The sequence below is a fragment of the Lactuca virosa genome, chromosome 8, assembly GCF_052849685.1.
Source record: "Lactuca virosa cultivar CGN04683 chromosome 8, Lactuca_virosa_CGN04683_v6, whole genome shotgun sequence".
NCBI classification, from domain to species: domain Eukaryota; kingdom Viridiplantae; phylum Streptophyta; class Magnoliopsida; order Asterales; family Asteraceae; genus Lactuca; species Lactuca virosa.
The window spans coordinates 236,668,452-236,685,983 of NC_136433.1; the positions used below are offsets into that span (position 1 = coordinate 236,668,452).

General features: G+C 38.3%; 1 protein-coding gene across 1 annotated transcript; it reads left to right on the forward strand.

The window, feature by feature from the left end:
• The first annotated feature begins 12,144 nt into the window (after positions 1-12,144).
• Positions 12,145-15,583, forward strand: CLC-E (chloride channel E). Its single transcript, XM_079068357.1, has 7 exons — positions 12,145-12,617; positions 12,694-13,078; positions 13,200-13,400; positions 13,477-13,943; positions 14,031-14,650; positions 14,738-14,809; positions 15,204-15,583. The coding sequence occupies exons 1-6, from the start codon at positions 12,231-12,233 to the stop codon at positions 14,796-14,798; spliced, it is 2,121 nt and encodes a 706-aa protein (XP_078924483.1). The 5' UTR covers positions 12,145-12,230; the 3' UTR covers positions 14,799-14,809; positions 15,204-15,583.
• The last annotated feature ends 1,949 nt before the right edge of the window (positions 15,584-17,532 follow it).

Here is a 17,532-nt window from a genome sequence, read left to right on the forward strand (position 1 = left end):
AAGGATTGGTAATAGTGAACATGAACCCAATCATATTAGGAATCGGTAACCATTGGCATATTGATCCATTGCACTTGCCACGAAATCAACCATAGGAATAAGTGAATCAAATATGAACAGAAGTCTCTTTTATCATTGAATCTAGTTGTCCTTTCTTGTTCTTCTTAATTGTTAACTGTATTTTGTTTGAGTGTTAATTGATTGTTTAAGTTTCTAGTCTTGCAAAACTAGAAAAACCCCCTTTTATATTGTTTTATTAGATAATATTAGCATTTATTTTAATTGTTTACCGTTCCCTGTGTTCGATACTCTACTTACTTGAACTAAACTACTAATCGATAGGTACACTGCCTTTTGTGTGTTTGTTTTTTTTTGTTTAAGTTAGTAGGATTAAAACTAGTACGTTTCACACACATCAAGTTTTTGGCGCCGTTGCCGGGGAAAGGTTCTAAAATTTATTTTAATTGCTAGTATTATCGATCCTTTGTGTGAGATTTATCTCATATAAAGTTACGAGTTTTTTTTTGTTTTTTTTTTAATATTTATTATGTATTTTCCAAATCTCGATGCTTTTGATGCTTTTCTTGAGGAAGTAGTACAGGAAATTGAGCAAGAAGATGAGGAATATGACTCAGATGATGATTTGAAGGAATTTGGAAGATGGTTAGATAACATCTTGCCTAATAAACAAGAGCAATTTGAGTTACAAGAGCTAGAGTTAAAAGATGAAGAATTTAATCCAGAAAGAGATTTGGAGGAGCTGGAAAGATTTCTAGCAGAAGGGTCAGATGAAGAACAAGAACAAGCTGAGTTGACCATTACCACGACGTGGCCCCCTATTTTCCCAGATTGTGTTTCTAAGCATGGGGTGACGACTCCAACTTTGGAGAAAGTTCTAAAGCGCGATCCATTTCTGATTAGTATCCAACCGGTCCCAACCCTTATCAAGATTCTTGGGTTTTATATATTCAAGCTCGTTTGGCCAATTTTAGAAGCAAAGAGCCAAATTTTACAAATTGGTCCACCAAAGAAGATATTCAATGCAACGAATGGATTGGCATTGAGTTTATTGGAAGTTTATTAAGTTGAGAGTCCAGCTAAAGACTCGCACAAAAAGAAGCGCTTGCGGGAGGCAACCCGTCATTAGAGTTTGTTTTTCTTTTTCTTTCTAAACTTCTAGTATTTAGGGATAATTTAGGATTTTTATTTTGATGTTTTTTTTATTACTTGGTATTTGTTTTTGATCTTTTCAGAATATAGGGTGAGGGATAGAATGAATGAATAAAGCATGAGGAATAAAACGTGAGATCGAGTCTAAAACGAGAAGAATGGGAGAATTGAGTCTAATTACGAGTCCGATAATTAAACAGCTGAAGGGATGTGCTTTTACTGAAGAAAAATGAGGGGGAATATTGCTATAATAATCTCCTCAAACCCCAGAAACGAACCTGAAGCAGGAGCTAATTTTTTTCACTCAGTGAAGAAAAATCGTCGAGTTCCATTCAGATACTCGACGAGTCCATTTGGAAAAACCCGACTGTTATCGACTTAACTCGGCGAGTTCACTCTGGACTCGACGAGTTGCTCTTTCTCTTACCTTGAAGTTGGTGATTGGATTACATTTGACAAGGGCAATTGGCTATACTATTAAAGATCAATTTCCGAGAATTTCCAAGACCTTTTTCCTTTATATTTTGGAGCCTAACCACACGAGATTTGACACCCAAGGCGTGGATGAGCTGTTCCCATGTCTAAAGTCAGCTGAAGATGGAACTTAACAAGAAGAATATCAACCTCGCAACTACTATCCCAGGGGAGTTTGTTCTAATTCTTTCTTTACTTTTATGTTCTTTTTCATGCATAACATGCAATGGGGACATTACATAATTTAAGTGTGGGGTAGGGGGTTGATTACATTTAGTGAAAAGATTAGAATCTTTTGAATCCTTGGTTTGAAAAAAAAAATTGCATAAAAATTTTGCTAGGGTTAATTCAGACAAATTTGGTAGAGCAATTATGGTTTCATGCTATTATTGTGTTTGATGATTCTATGAAGACCCAAATGTTTAGTTGAGCCAATATACGTTATAGTGCATTTGTGGCCTCCTTTATTCTAGTGAAATCATGGGACAAAACCACAACCTCGCTTAGTTTGAGGATCGCAATATTTTTAGCATCGTGTACTTGAAATGTATCCAGGAAAACTTAAGTAGTCATTGCACACTAGACTAATGCCTTTAACCAATAAAGGATGAAGTTAAATTCCCTTGCTTAAGCATATGTTTTTCTAGGTTTTTAGTTTTGAGTGGAAAAAGTGCGTTGAAAAAAAAAAGAGTGATGAAATGTTTAAATAAAGAATCTACAAAGCTATAAAGACAAAGAAGAATATCATGAAGAAAAGCTACAAAGTATAAAAGATTCAATCAAAAGTTGTATTTGTATTTTATTTGTAATTTTCTTTTCTAGGTTATTTTATTGTATGTGCGCTTGGGGATTTAACCAAAAATGACTTGAGGTTAAGAAAGTTTTCTGGGGATGGATTCGGACGGATGCATAAAATGAGCGTTGTTCAAAAGAAGTGGGCGAGTGTTTATGAGGATTGTAAGTATTTAGAATTGAGGGGGGTCCTTAGGAAAAAATTTAGACACAAATGCATGCGTTGCGGTCTTGGCATAATGGTTGGGTTCGATTTGGATTGTCTTATATGATATTGGTGTGATAAAATTCAGTTTTGCTTGGGGGCAAGCAAAAGTCAAGTGTGGGGTATTTTGATATGGGCTTATTTAGTCATAGAAATCATTCATTATCTTATTAATTATTGTTGATTTTATATCATTTTATGGACAAAAGGTACTTAATTAGCTTAATATTTCAATTTCAGCAATAAAAGACATGCTCGGGTGAAAAAGGAAGAGGATTTAGTGATTGGAAGCTTGGAGATTGAAGACTGAAGAAAGAAGGATGTTATTGGACAGCTTGACCCCTCGTAAGTGTTTTGTCCATATCTCATGAACCGTAACTTCGATTGACGAGATTCAAAATGTTCTGAAAACTAGACACAATTTCGGACGACTTTAGTGTTTTGAGAAAATGTTGATTCCAAGAGAACTCGACGAGTTGACCCAAAACTCGACGAGTTTGTCAGAATGTTCCCGATTCGAAGATGCCTTGACGTACACGCTGTATACGCGGATTATCGAAAAAACTCGACGAGTTGGTGGTGAAAACTCGTCGAGTTGGCCCTGTTTTCATAATTTATATATAGAAATGCTTCTCATTCGAACCCTAACACTTTCTGGAGGCTAGCTGCGATTATTGAAGACCAGAAGGGTTCTTGAAGCTTCAGTTTTCGAGATTGCAACATAAGAGATAATTTAGAAGAGAATCAAAGGCAAATAATCATTCTTCTTTTCTTAATCTTTGTTTTGAACCATGTTTGAATCATTAGATTTTGATTTTAGGTTATTACTTGCTGTAGATATGAGCTAAAAGCTTTTTACTTCTGTTTGGATGAGATAATCTTATGAACATGGTTTGATTGAGTGGTTGGATTAATATTAATTTGGTTATTTATCTTGTTAAGCTTTTTAAAGATCCTCATGTATTGATGATAAATATTTTCTGTTAATAAGTGAGTTATTAAGTTGTATGAACATCTTCTTGATTACTTGATTCATATAATTTTGAGAATACAAGATTGTATGCCTAGGAATAGTGAACATGAAACTAGGGTTAACTAGAAAATACGTAAATCAATGTGTGAGCATGTGTGATGAACAACCACATATGAGTTGATTGAATTGAACAAATTTGATTAGCTATTATTACAAGTCTTACTTGATACGAACTGAACACTAGGAAACTTGTTAGTTTAATCAACTGGCCACTGTTTGAATTAACTTGTCTACTAAAGGATTGGTAATAGTGAACATGAACCCAATCATATTAGGAATCGGTAACCATTGACATATTGATCCATTGCACTTGCCACGAAATCAACCATAGGAATAAGTGAATCAAATATGAACAGAAGTCTCTTTTATCATTGAATCTAGTTGTCCTTTCTTGTTCTTCTTAATTGTTAACTGTATTTTGTTTGAGTGTTAATTGATTGTTTAAGTTTCTAGTCTTGCAAAACTAGAAAAACCCCCTTTTATATTGTTTTATTTAGATAATATTAGCATTTATTTTAATTGTTTACCGTTCCCTGTGTTCGATACCCTACTTACCTGAACTAAACTACTAATCGATAGGTACACTGCCTTTTGTGTGTTTGTTTTTTTTGTTTAAGTTAGTAGGATTAAAACTAGTACGTTTCACACACATCAAACTATAATCTTACTCGTTCTTTGGTTTAGAGTTTGAGTTCTCAGTGTATTAAAGATCTCGTTGGCATTGATTTGGCTAAAATGGTGTTTCCGGCTAGTTTTCCGATGCTTCCACCTTAACGACGTTCTCGAAGCTCAGCTCTCTAAACTTGTCAAGAAACTTGATCGATTTTAATAGCGGGTTGAAACCAATTGGGATTTCTATTCAGGTTATTGATTTTTCTTACAATCAGATTTGATGGGCGGAACAAAATGTTGACCAGTAGATCCTGTCAAATTGGTGTGGTGAGCTTTGATATTTGTCTGTAAAAGGAAACAAAGTATCCAGAGTTCGATTGCCCCAACTTAAAGTATTGATATATGTTTGCTAACAATTTCTCATTTGGGTTCAATTCATTTCATGATTTCTCATTTGGGTTCCTTTCATTTTGTGATTGTGCACATTCATCAGCAGCAATGAAGATTATGTGCTTTAATATTACTCTGATTTTCAATAAATGTATGTTGGAAAAAACGGTTTTCTTAATAATGGATTTATAATTGGGAAGTTTTACTCTAATAAAAATCAAAATTTTTGGTTATAAAAATGGGACGTTACACTACCACTCCTTGTGATCGTCATGACATTCTCTATATCCAAGTAAGCGTTTAGCATACCAAGACGAGAATATAGGTAGGAAAGATTTAGATGCGAAATCCTCATTCTTACTCCAAAAGTTATATGTCATTTCTAATACCGTAATTAAACGTTTAGAAATCTGAACACATAAAGTTTCCTAATAATAGGTCGGCAACAGACCTTAACTTTTCCAGTACTTAGCAATCTCAGTGAAAACCTAAGGCATTCTATACATATCATTTAGCACATATAAGGCAGTTCTAAAGTAAATTAGTGCATAGTATATAAAATAAGGTGTTTAACCTACGTCATGCTATATATATATATATATATATATATATATATATATATATATATATATATATATATATTAATTTCTTATTCAGCACTTAATATTATTTAAGGCATATACCCTAAAATATCCTAGTGTTTAACCTACGTTCATAGGGCGTGTTCGCTGCAGTTATTCGATGAGCAGTTTTCAGTGGACTTGGTTCTCATTCCCCTGCGGGGGAATAAGGTTATAGTGGGTATGGATTGGTTGAGCCCCAATGGGGCAGTGATTGATTGTGAGCTGCAGTTAGTGAGGGTTCGCACTCCCAGTGGGGGAGACTTAGTGATTCAGGGCGAGAGGCCACAGTGCGGACCGATACTGTGTTCAGCAGCGAGAGCGAGGCGCTACGTTCAGCAGGGTTGCGCAGGGTACGTCGCCTATGTCATAGATGCCCGGGAGAAGGGTAAGGCGACAGTTGACGATGTGCCAGTAGTACGAGAGTACCCGGACGTATTCCCATAGGATTTGCATGGAATACCTCCGGAGAGACAGGTCGAGTTTCGGATTGACCTGGTTCCGGGTGCGGCTCCGATAGCCAAAGCACCGTATCGGTTGGCTCCTCCAGAGATGCAGGAGTTGTCTACGCAGCTGCAGGAGCTGCTAGACAAGGGTTTCATCAGGCTGAGTAGTTCACCATGGGGAGCCCCGATCCTTTTCGTGAGGAAGAAGGATGGGTCGCACCGTATGTGCATAGATTACCAGGAGTTGAACAAGGTAACGGTGAAGAACCGTTACCCACTTCCGAGGATAGATGACTTGTTTGACCAGCTTCAGGGAGCATCTTGGTTCTCCAAGATTGATCTACGGTCAGGATATCACCAGATGCGGGTCAGGGATGAGGATGTGCAGAAGACCGCTTTTAGGACCCGCTATGGTCATTATGAGTTTGTGGTGATGTCGTTCGGGCTCACCAACGCTCCAGCCGCATTCATGGATCTCATGAACCGTGTATGCAGACCGATGCTGGATCGGTCTGTGATAGTGTTCATTGATGACATCTTGGTTTATTCCAAGACTCAGGAGCGGCACGAGGAGCACCTGAGAGAGGTGCTAGAGACGCTGAGGAGGGAGAGACTTTACGCGAAGTTCTCCAAGTGCGAGTTCTGGTTGCGCGAGGTGCAGTTCCTTGGACACCTCGTCAACCAGAAGGGTATACTAGTGGATCTGGCCAAGATAGAGGCCGTGATGCAGTGGGAGGTCCCGAGATCTCCAACTGAGATTCGGAGCTTCCTAGGATTAGCAGGGTACTACAGGAGATTCATTCAGGATTTCCCCAAGATAGTCCGCTCACCCGACTGACCAAGAAGTCGGTGGTGTTTCGCTGGGGGCCTGAGCAGCAGGCAGCATTTGAGACCCTCAGGCAGAGATTGTGCGAGGCGCCGATTCTCACCCTGCCAGAAGGAGTAGAGGATTTTGTAGTCTACTGTGATGCTTCGATCACAGGTATGGGAGCAGTGTTGATGTAGCGAGGGCATGTGATAGCTTACGCCTCTAGACAGTTGAAGCCTCACGAGGCAAACTATCCGACACATGACTTAGAGTTGGGGGCAGTAGTGTTTGCCCTCAAGATTTGGAGACATTACCTCTATGGGGTCCGCTGTATCATTTACACGGATCACAAGAGTTTGAGGTACCTCATGGATCAGCCGAGTCTGAACATGAGGCAGCGCCGATGGTTAGATGTGGTAAAGGACTACGATTGTGAGATCCTTTATCATCCGGGCAAGGCCAACGTAGTGGCCGACGCCCTGAGCCGCAAGGCGGTAGCCGCCCCAATCAGGGATATTTGTCTGAGGATGACGGTGATTACTCCATTGTTGGAGCAGATCAGAGAGGCACAGGTTGAGGGCCTGAAGGAGGAGAGACAGAAGTGTGAGAGGATTGTGGGCCGAGTAGCTTCCTTTGACTATGACAGTCGAGGATTGTTGACCCTTCATGGGAGAGTTTGGGTACCGTACTGGGGAGGAGTACGGCAGGTACTGATGGATGAGACCCACAAGTCTTGGTTTTCCATCCACCCAGGGGTGACGGAAATGTACAGAGATCTTCGACCCGACTATTGGTGGCCCTACATGAAGCGGGATGTAGCTTGGTACGTGGAGAGATGCCTGACCTGCAGGAAGGTCAAGGCGGAGCATCAGAGACCCCACGGTAAGATGCAGCCGTTAGACATTCCCGTGTGGAAATGGGAGGATATCACCATGGATTTCATCACTAAGCTTCCCAGGACCGCACGTGGAGTTGATTCGATTTGGGTCATAGTGGATCGGCTGACCAAGAGCGCGCATTTCATACCGATTCAGGAGAGTATATCGGCCGAGAAGCTAGCTGATATTTATGTGCGCGAGGTAGTGGCACGGCATGGAGTGCCTGTCTCGGTGGTGTCAGACCGAGATGTCCGGTTTACTTCCAGATTTTGGAAGCGGTTTCATGACGAGATGGGTACTCGTCTCCATTTCAGCACCGCTTTCCACCCTCAGACGGATGGACAGAGCGAGAGGACGATTCAGACCCTCGAGGACATGCTTCGGGCATGTGTACTAGATTTCGGTGGCAGTTGGGATACGCATCTTCCGTTAGCGGAGTTTTCGTATAACAACAGCTACCACTCCAATATAGACCGACCTCCCTTCGAGATGCTCTACGGGAGGAAGTGCAGGACCCCAATCTGTTGGGGTGAGGTCGGTCAGCGAGTCATGGGGAGTACAGATGTGGTACTCAAGACCACAGAGTTGATCCAGCAGGTCCGTAGCAGACTGCTGACTGCGTAGAGTCGGCAGAAGAGTTACGCCGACAGGAGGCGTTCGGATTTGGAGTTTCAGGTGGGCGATATGGTCCTCCTGAAGGTATCACCCTGGAAGGGTGTTATCAGGTTCCGAAAGAGGGGCAAGTTGGGCCCCAGGTTCATTGGCCCTTTTAGGGTTTTGGCCCGAGTAGGTCGGATCGCCTATCGGTTGGATCTTCCAGCAGAGCTTAACTAGATCCACAACACTTTCCATGTTTCTCAGTTGAGGAAGTGTTTGGTGGAAGAGTCGACGGTTGTACCCTTGGAGGATATTCAGGTTGATAGCAGCCTGAATTATATCGAGAGACCAGTTGCGATCTTGGATCGGAAAACGAAGACTCTAAGGAACAAGGTAGTCCAGCTAGTGAAGGTGCAGTGGCAGCACCGAAAGGGTTCAGAATGGACATGGGAGGCCGAGGAGGAAATGAGGGAGCATTATCCAGAGTTGTTTATAGATCCAGCAGCAGCAGACTTCGAGGACGAAGTCTAAGATAAGTGGGGGAGAGTTGTAACGCCCCATTTCTGGTATGTGATTTAAATAAAGTAATTTTCATTTTCTTAAGGGATACTCGACGAGTCGGTAGCCCAAATCGTCGAGTAGAGACGGGATGTTCACGCATTTTAAGTTGGCTACTCGGCGAGTCCATATGAAAGGACTCGGCGAATCTGCCTGTCTGGATGAAGCCCTAATTTCAAGGGTTTGTACCCTATATAAACGTCATTATAGCCTCCCACCCCAGCCTCCAGCACCTTTAGAGCATTTCCCCTGTAAACCCTAGCCCCCATTGTTGAGCTTGAGTGTGTTTGTGCTAGTTTGGAGGTTTTGGAAGAGAAAGAAAGAAGGAAGGATCCAAAGGAGAAGAAGAAGATCCAGAGTCTCTTGATCATCAGCCTCACATTCTGGTACTAAAGCTTGTACCTTGCTTGTTATTTCCATTTGATAGTCTTGTATGCTTAGATGTGCTTCTTTTTGGGACCTTTTGGATCCAAACTCGAGATTGGGACTCCTATAAGGAAATGGATCATAGATCTGAGTATATTTGAGCTGTAGGAGCTCAAAGTAGCTGCCTTTATGCACCCAAGGTCGAGTTCCAAACCCTAAGACCCCATTGTTAGCTTATTTGATGTCCTAGCCTCATCTCTTCATGCATGCACGTAAAGTTGGAAACGTTACGTGTAAAACCAACCCTAAGAGCCTAGATCTATGATTTGGAAGCATTGAAATCGATTAGAATCGACTGTATAGTAATAGCATGCTTGGGACTCGGCGAGTTGTTCTTCAACTCGGCGAGTTGTTCTTCAGACTCGACGAGTGTTCATACAACTCGGCGAGTTGGATGAAGTTAGACTCGATGTATGTATCGAAGAAGAACTCGTCGAGTCTTCGCCAAACTTGACGAGTAGAAGCGAGTAGAGGACTAGAACGGATGAAAGGGACTCGGCGAGTTGGCGGCCCAACTCGGCGAGTCCGGTCAACTGGAGGTTGACTTTGATCAGGAAGTTGACTTTGACCGGGGGTAAAATAGTCATTTCACCCCCAGTTTAGTTATTAGTATTTGATTGAGTATATTTATGGGAATTGTAGCCGGGGAGATACCGGAGCAGTAGCAGACAGTTCCCGAGTAGCTTTTTTTAGCATCCAGCTTACGAGGTGAGTTTCCTTCAAGTAGGAACGGGTCTACGGCCACAATGCCGACCCGTTTAGTTAGCAGTAGTTCCAGACTTTAGTCTGATGCAGTAGTTCAGTGTGCTTGATGTCTTTGTGATTCAAGCATGTTTTGTGATATGAGTTCCGGACTTCGGTCCGATGCAGTATGTAGTATATGTGTTTATGCCAGTAGTTATGATTATGCTATGCTATGCTCAGTTAGTTCCGGACTTCGGTCCGATGTCGGGCAGGGCCCAAGCTAGTTCCGGACTTCGGTCCGATGCCGGGCGGGGCCCAAGTTAGTTCCGGACTTCGGTCCGATGCCGGGCGGGGCCCAAGCTAGTTCCGGATTTCGGTCCGATGCCCGGCGGGGCCCGATGCAGTGGGCGGGGCCCAGTATTTGCTTACATGTCATTGTATGGTATGTAGTAGTTTGGGGAACTCACTAGGCTTTGTGCTTACAGTTTCAGCTTTTGGTTTCAGGTACTTCCGCAAGTAAGGGGAAGAGCTCGGGACGATGGCATGGCACACACCACAGCTTCAGTTTTATCCTGGGAGTTTTATTCAGATATTTCGATATGATTGATACAGTATTTGTTTTGACACAATTACTTGACTTTTGAGTTACTCACTCTATGGTTCTTAGTATGTATGGCATTGGATGATGTGATTTTAGTAATATTAAAACAAAAATTTTTGGGTCGTATTTTGGGATGTTTCACTCTTAATCACTTAACATCCTAATCAAGTTCCACTAGCTTAAGTCTTGATATCTGTGATGCATATAAACTGAGTGGGTCAGGTTGGAGAAACATGGTGAGATACATTGGGATTTTAATCCCACAATATTGATATGATAATATTACATAATTATCAAACATGCAACACAAACCGTTACCATACAATATCCGTACAAGCTTACATTCCTACATATTTATTCCTACCGATCCTCATAGATCCTAGTCCAAGATTATCAGGTAGAATTATCTCCCCGACAAACCATTTAAGGTAAGGGTTTGACTACACAGCTAGGGGCACCCTTGGCCGGTGTAAGTCTTAAGGCACCCGAGCCTTCAGAGTAATTCGATGAATAGGATATTACCTTTCATCTACATTTATAGGTTATGAGCCTACACTAACAACGTAATTCACAAGATCGCCTAGAATGATCAAGTATTGTCACCTACTCTGTGGGGTAACCAGACATAACGCTAACAGTTGACTGATTAGGACCCACTATTTCTAGTCATCTCGTACGTAGCTACCATACATCGACATCTGATAGTGTCATGGAACAGAACTTTACTCTCCGTTCCTAGGTTACACACATTCTCCTCATGAGGCTACCTAATATCAACTTAATTGAACTAGGTATCTTCCATAAGTCTAAGTTTATCCCAAGACTAGATTATAGTGCCTGAAACCAACTTTTTAATACCAACTCTATTCTTGGGCGACATTAACCTATCTTAGTGTATATATATTCCATAAGAGTATTACATATTATTAATCATTTTTCTTCTCAACAATTTTGCTTTGAATATTATTATGTAATATTATCTATTTATCCTAACATAAAATAGAACCATATCTAGTTCGCACATAGTAAGTTATATATCCTAACATATAATCTAGACAATAAGCACATAATTCACATATGACTTCCATCAGATATTTAATACACTCACTTGACTTAGGTTGGTGACTGGTGATCTGGGATTTTAATTCTATACATGCACATAATTTACGGACGATTCGACTGATTTTTCCTTAATATGAAACTTCTATTATATAGTCTGCAGCGCGTACGACTATAGATTATTTTATTCAAGAATTTTAATTCTAATAATTATTACTTATTATGTGTATCCTGAATTTGTGGGCGTTACAAAAAACATTTTTTTTCTATATAAAAAACTTTTTTTAACATTTTTGTATGGGAAATACTTATTTATAAAAATACTTTTTATTTTAAATACTTATTTATAAAAATATAGCTATATGAAAATGCATGAAATACACTTATGTAGAATATGTTATTATATCAATATATACCTTAAAACTTTTATAAAATAGGTATTTATTAAGTACATAAAAAATAAAATATTTTGTGTGCATATAAATACATAAATATATAGAAATAAGGTTTTATTAAAACCTAATATATACAAATGCATATTTTACTAAAAAATATATACAAAATTACAAACAACGATTTTATAATAAATACATATATATATATATATATATATATATATATATATATATATATATATATATATATATATATATATAAAAGTGTTTATAAATAAATAAATAACTTGATATGCAAATACAATTACTAGACTTTTTACTTTGAAAAATAATATTAGTTTTATTAAACTTGATTATAATAAGATACAGAAATCGTATCCGTTTCAAGGCTGAAAGACGTGGTGGTCGTTTGCAGTTTGCAGTTTGCAGAGAGTTTGAGTTGTACCAAAAACCAAACATTCTATTCTCGCGCATTTTGGATTATGCGGACTGTAAACCTTCCAATTCCAATTGCTAATGCTGGTCATCTTCTTCATCAAGCGTCCTATAACAACCACACTTTATCATCACTCTCATCCCCACTCTTTCGCCTCGCCGCCGGTAGCTTTCAGCGCAATGTTCATCATGCTTTATGTTTCCACCCCCGTCCTCTATCCATTTTTTGGATCGTTAGAGCTGACAAACCTCAAAGAATACAATTGGCTCGGGCTACTAAGGATGATCAATTGCCATTGGAGCCTGGAGGTCGGAAAGATTTGGGTGGAGTGGGGGCGGAAGAAGCTACCCTTTTAGGAGAAAACAGTGGCATAATCTCCGCCTGTTTTGTTGGTCTCCTCACTGGCCTCTGTGTCGTTCTCTTCAACAATGCGGTATGCGATTTCCCCTTGCAATTCTTCTAATTTTGCATCAAAATGTCACAATCTGCTAATGAGTAATTTGTATTAGGTGCACGAAATCCGTGATATTTGCTGGGACGGAATCCCATCTCGAGGTGCTTCATGGTTAAGAGAGTTGCCACATGAGAAAATGTGGATGCGAGTTATCTTGATACCCACTTGTGGAGGATTAATCGTTAGCTTATTGAACATTTTTCAAAGCTCTTTTTTAGATGAAGGAGATTCAGCAGATAGGTTAAAAGCTGTTATGAAACCGATACTGAAAGGGGTAGCAGCTGCTGTAACACTTGGAACTGGGAATTCTCTTGGCCCTGAAGGTCCAAGTGTCGAGATTGGCGCATCAGTTGCTAAAGGAATCGGTTCATTGTTTGATAAAAATGCTCAAAGAAAACTTTCTCTTAAAGCTGCAGGATCAGCTGCTGGAATTTCATCTGGTTAATTCTACTTTCTTTTCTTCTGTGAGATGTAATTGCCAATATCGATCATGTTCATGTTCTCTATTAATTACTTACACAAGAACATGTTTTCTTGTTGATTTGTGGTATTTGATTTCAGGGTTCAATGCTGCTGTTGCTGGATGCTTTTTTGCTGTTGAATCAGTGTTATGGCCATCACCTGCTGAGTCATCATTATCACTAACAAATACAACATCAACAGTTATTCTCAGTGCTGTGATAGCCTCTGTAGTATCAGAAATCGGCCTTGGATCTGAACCTGCCTTCACTGTTCCAGATTATGATTTCCGTTCAGCAACCGGTATTTGTTCAAAATTACAATTTTACCCTTCTAGGTAATCCCTATTCTAACATCTTCTTCAACCTTTTTGTTTCAGAACTTCCATTATACCTTCTATTAGGTATCTTTTGTGGGCTTGTTTCTTTAAGCTTTTCTTCATGCACATCATGGATGATGATGACAACAAACAAGATTCAAAACACCTTCTTCATACCAAAACCAGTATTCCCAATTATTGGTGGCTTTACAGTTGGGCTCATAGCCTTGTTGTATCCAGAAATTCTATATTGGGGTTTTGAAAATGTTGATACCCTTTTAGAGACACGACCCTTTGTGAAAGGTCTATCAGTTGATCTTTTATTGCAACTAATAGCAGTTAAAATAATAGCAACATCATTTTGTAGAGCATGTGGATTAGTAGGAGGCTATTATGCTCCATCACTTTTCATTGGTGCAGCTACTGGAATGGCATATGGGAAAATATTCGGTTCTTTCATTCCTCAGTTTAACTCAATCTTTCATATATCAGGCATGGAGGTTGCATCACCACAAGCATATGGCCTTGTAATATTCATTACTTTGATAGTTTTATTACTACACAAAAAGATAATAATAATAATAATGAGAATAATAATAGGGAAAATTTTGTAGGTTGGGATGGCTGCTACACTTGCAGGGGTGTGTCAAGTGCCTCTGACTTCAGTTTTGCTTTTATTTGAGCTTACACATGATTATCGAATAGTGTTGCCACTTTTGGGAGCTGTAGGATTGTCTTCATGGATAACATCAAGGTCTTTAAAGAAAAAGGATGATGATTTCTCAAAAAAGAAAGAGAATGAAAACAATAATAAGTTTGAGACAAAAGAGCTTCTTGTATCAGAAGCCATGAGAAGAGAGTATGTGAGTGTGGTAATGAGCACCATGTTAATGGAAGTAGTAGCTTTGATGCTTGCAAATAACCAATCTTGTGTTCTCATAGTTGATGATGAAAATCTCTTGATAGGTTTACTCACTCTTGGAGACATACAAGACTTTTGTAAATTATCACAACAAACTAACAAAATACCTCAGGAATTGATAGTGTCTGAACTATGTTCACTGAAGAATGACATGTGTACATTCCCATATACTGTAACACCTGAGATGAGTCTATACTCAGCTGAAGTGATTATGAATATGCATGGTGTAACTCACTTGCCAGTTATTTCAGAAGAACAGAAAGCCTTCCCAGTTGGAATCTTAGATAGAGAATCTATCAGTTTAGCTTGCAGGTTTCCCAAAAATTTTCATCTCATGTGATTATTGTCAAAAAAAAAAAAGTAAAAGATTCATATAAATTGTCATTCTACATGGTGTAGGGCTTTGGAAACAAGAGAACACCTTGTCTGGTTTTCCACACTCAACAACCCCACAACTTGATTCAGACAGAGGTATGTGGTGTACTAGTATTACAGTATTGTACTATTAATATAGTACAATACTGTAATGCTAGAAGTACTAGTAGTACACTACTGTATTACTAGTACTGTAATACTAGCCGTGAAGTATTGTACTAGTATAGTACTGTACTATAGTACAATACTTTATAGTTTACTAGTAGAGTACTGATACTCATGATAATGGGACAAATGTTGCAATAAAAATGTGGTACAAGGACATTAAAGGACATGACAGGTTATACTATGTTAATGGAACAAAAAAAAAATTTATCATCGAAAATAGCCCTATAAAGCTGACTCTACAATTGTGTTTGGTATTTTATGTATTCTTCTATTGGTTTTTTGCAATAATGAATTTTTTTTGGTGTACAAATGTAACTTTTAGGGGCATGCCAATGTGAGGAAACTTGAAGGGGAAAATGAAAGATGTTAATAGAGAAATTGGTTGGGTGTAGTTTTTTACAACATTCAAGTTGTCGTGTTTATCCAAAAGAAATTGTATAAAGAAAAAGTTGGGTTGTGAGGACAATTCAAAGATATGCTTAAAAAACTAGAAATCGAAAAATATACAAAGATTAGATTAGAAAAGTTAAGAGATCAAGGGATAAGGTATGCCCATTCTTGGTGTATGTGTATGTATAGCATTTGTTATTGTTTCAAATGTGGTAAAGGAATAAGAATACTCTCAAGTTGTTTTAGATAATTAAGCAGAGACATGATGGTGATGTGTTCCAATATTTATTATGAAATTTTGATAAATGTGAATTCACACGTTTTATATATGAATTATGAACTTGAATATTTGCTATGCGTGTGTAATTAAGTTGACATGTTTAGTGGGAATACGTGTCATAATCTCCTAGGTTCATCATTATTCGGATAAAACCAAATTATTCAATTGGATAATTTGAATTGGGCTATATGGTTTATATGTTTCGATTTTTGTATTGGTTTGATTGTTATTAGTTAGAACCGAATAGACAAAAAAATGAATACATTTATTTCATTAATATATATTTGTAACTGTTTATTAATTTACAGAGAGTTTCCAATGCTTTTATTTTGTCCTAGTTGATTTTGATTCGACATTAGAAGTATATTGATTTTCCCCAATAATTGAATATTATTGTCTAGACTAAACTGCAAATTTGGTCCCTAAAATCCAAAAAGATTTCAACTTGTACCATCAGTTCAAAATCAAATCTTTTTTTTTTGGATAAGGTCCCTATTAAATATAAAAAGACTTTTTTACCTTTTTTATTTCTTTTTTGCTTTTGTTTCTTTGTATTTAAATACTAAAAAATGTTTTAATTAATTAGAAATAAAATCTGAACCCCCCCCCCCCCCTCTCTTCTCTCTCTCTCTCTCATACTCGCACACATACAACTCGTCTTCTCCAAACGACCCCTTGTGAACAAAAACCAGAATCAAAACCATAGAAACCCCACTTCTTCTTCTTCTTCTTCTTTTTTAAGTAGGTTTACAAATCCAAATCTTGAAACCCATTTAACCCAAGAAAAAAAATGCTTTAAATACATCCCGTAAACAGATTCCAGAGAAAGAGAAGAGAAAGAGAAGTCACCCACTGGTGCTCGATGATCAAAACACAACCATCACATACTTTGACTCTGTCAACAACACATTTTTCTCCCAAATCAAGATGGGGTTTTCCTGCACCAAGGTTCTTCATCAGGTTCATCAACTCAGGGAAACCCTTTAATTTCAAAATTGATCCAAAGAAGCCCATTGATTTAAGAATCAAAACACTTCTTAAATGAACGATTTTTTGAAATGATTTTGACTTGGCCTCTGGCCAGTACGCACCTGAATCGAAAGACTCTTTGTTTTCTTTCTCACCTATATCAATGATTTGGAGGTGCTTCACAACTTCGATTTTGATTTTTCTAGGTTTTGCGTTTTCTGGGTTTTGGGGTCTTGAAAGCTTTGATAAACATACAATCAAAGATTAGATTTAGTTCAAAGTTGGGATTAATTCTTTTAAGTTTTCTATTATTTATTTGAACTTTTATTAGCTGGTTGGATTAAAGGGTGTAACAACTTCACAGGTTCAAGGTTGGGTTTTTGAGTTTAGTTCAAAGCACTATTTCACAATTTCGATTTGCAAGTGTCTGTGTTTATCATTGTGTGTGTATGTTGAAGAAGATGAACACAAAAAACGGATTCGGTGTCGGTGGTCAGAGAATACGAAAGCGACCCAGATTTATTCCAGCTTCATTTTATGTTGATGTTCATCCTCAACCTCCATCTTTGTCAATATCCAGAATTCATCTTCGATTTTTTCCTCGAAGATTTTGATTTTTTCCAGCTTCGATTAGGATTAGATCACTATTTGGTTTGGATTTTTTAGTTCAATATTGATTTAGTAATTATTTTTGGAGTTAGAATCTGTTCTTTTTTCTTTTTCTTTTCTTCATGGTTTGGAGTTTGCTCATGGCATCGTATAGGAGAGAGAGAGAGAGGGAGGTGGGTGGTCAATTTTTATTTCTACTTAATTAAAACATTTTTAATTATTTAAATAAATAGAAACAAAAGCAAAAAAGAAACAAAAAGGGTAAAACAGTCTTTTTCAATGTTTAAAAGGGACCTTATCCAAAAAAAAAGATTTGATTTTGGACTAATGGTGCAATTTGAAATCTTTTTGGACTTTATCCAATTTTTTTTTCAATTTTTTTTTTGATAACCACAGGAACCAA

Bases quoted from the DNA above. Each gene is read 5' to 3' on its own strand.
- CLC-E (XM_079068357.1), top strand. From the start codon at position 12,231: ATGCGGACTGTAAACCTTCCAATTCCAATTGCTAATGCTGGTCATCTT. The intron at 12,618-12,693 runs GTATGCGATTTC...AATTTGTATTAG, and splicing joins TCGTTCTCTTCAACAATGCG to GTGCACGAAATCCGTGATAT. The intron at 13,079-13,199 runs GTTAATTCTACT...ATTTGATTTCAG, and splicing joins AGCTGCTGGAATTTCATCTG to GGTTCAATGCTGCTGTTGCT.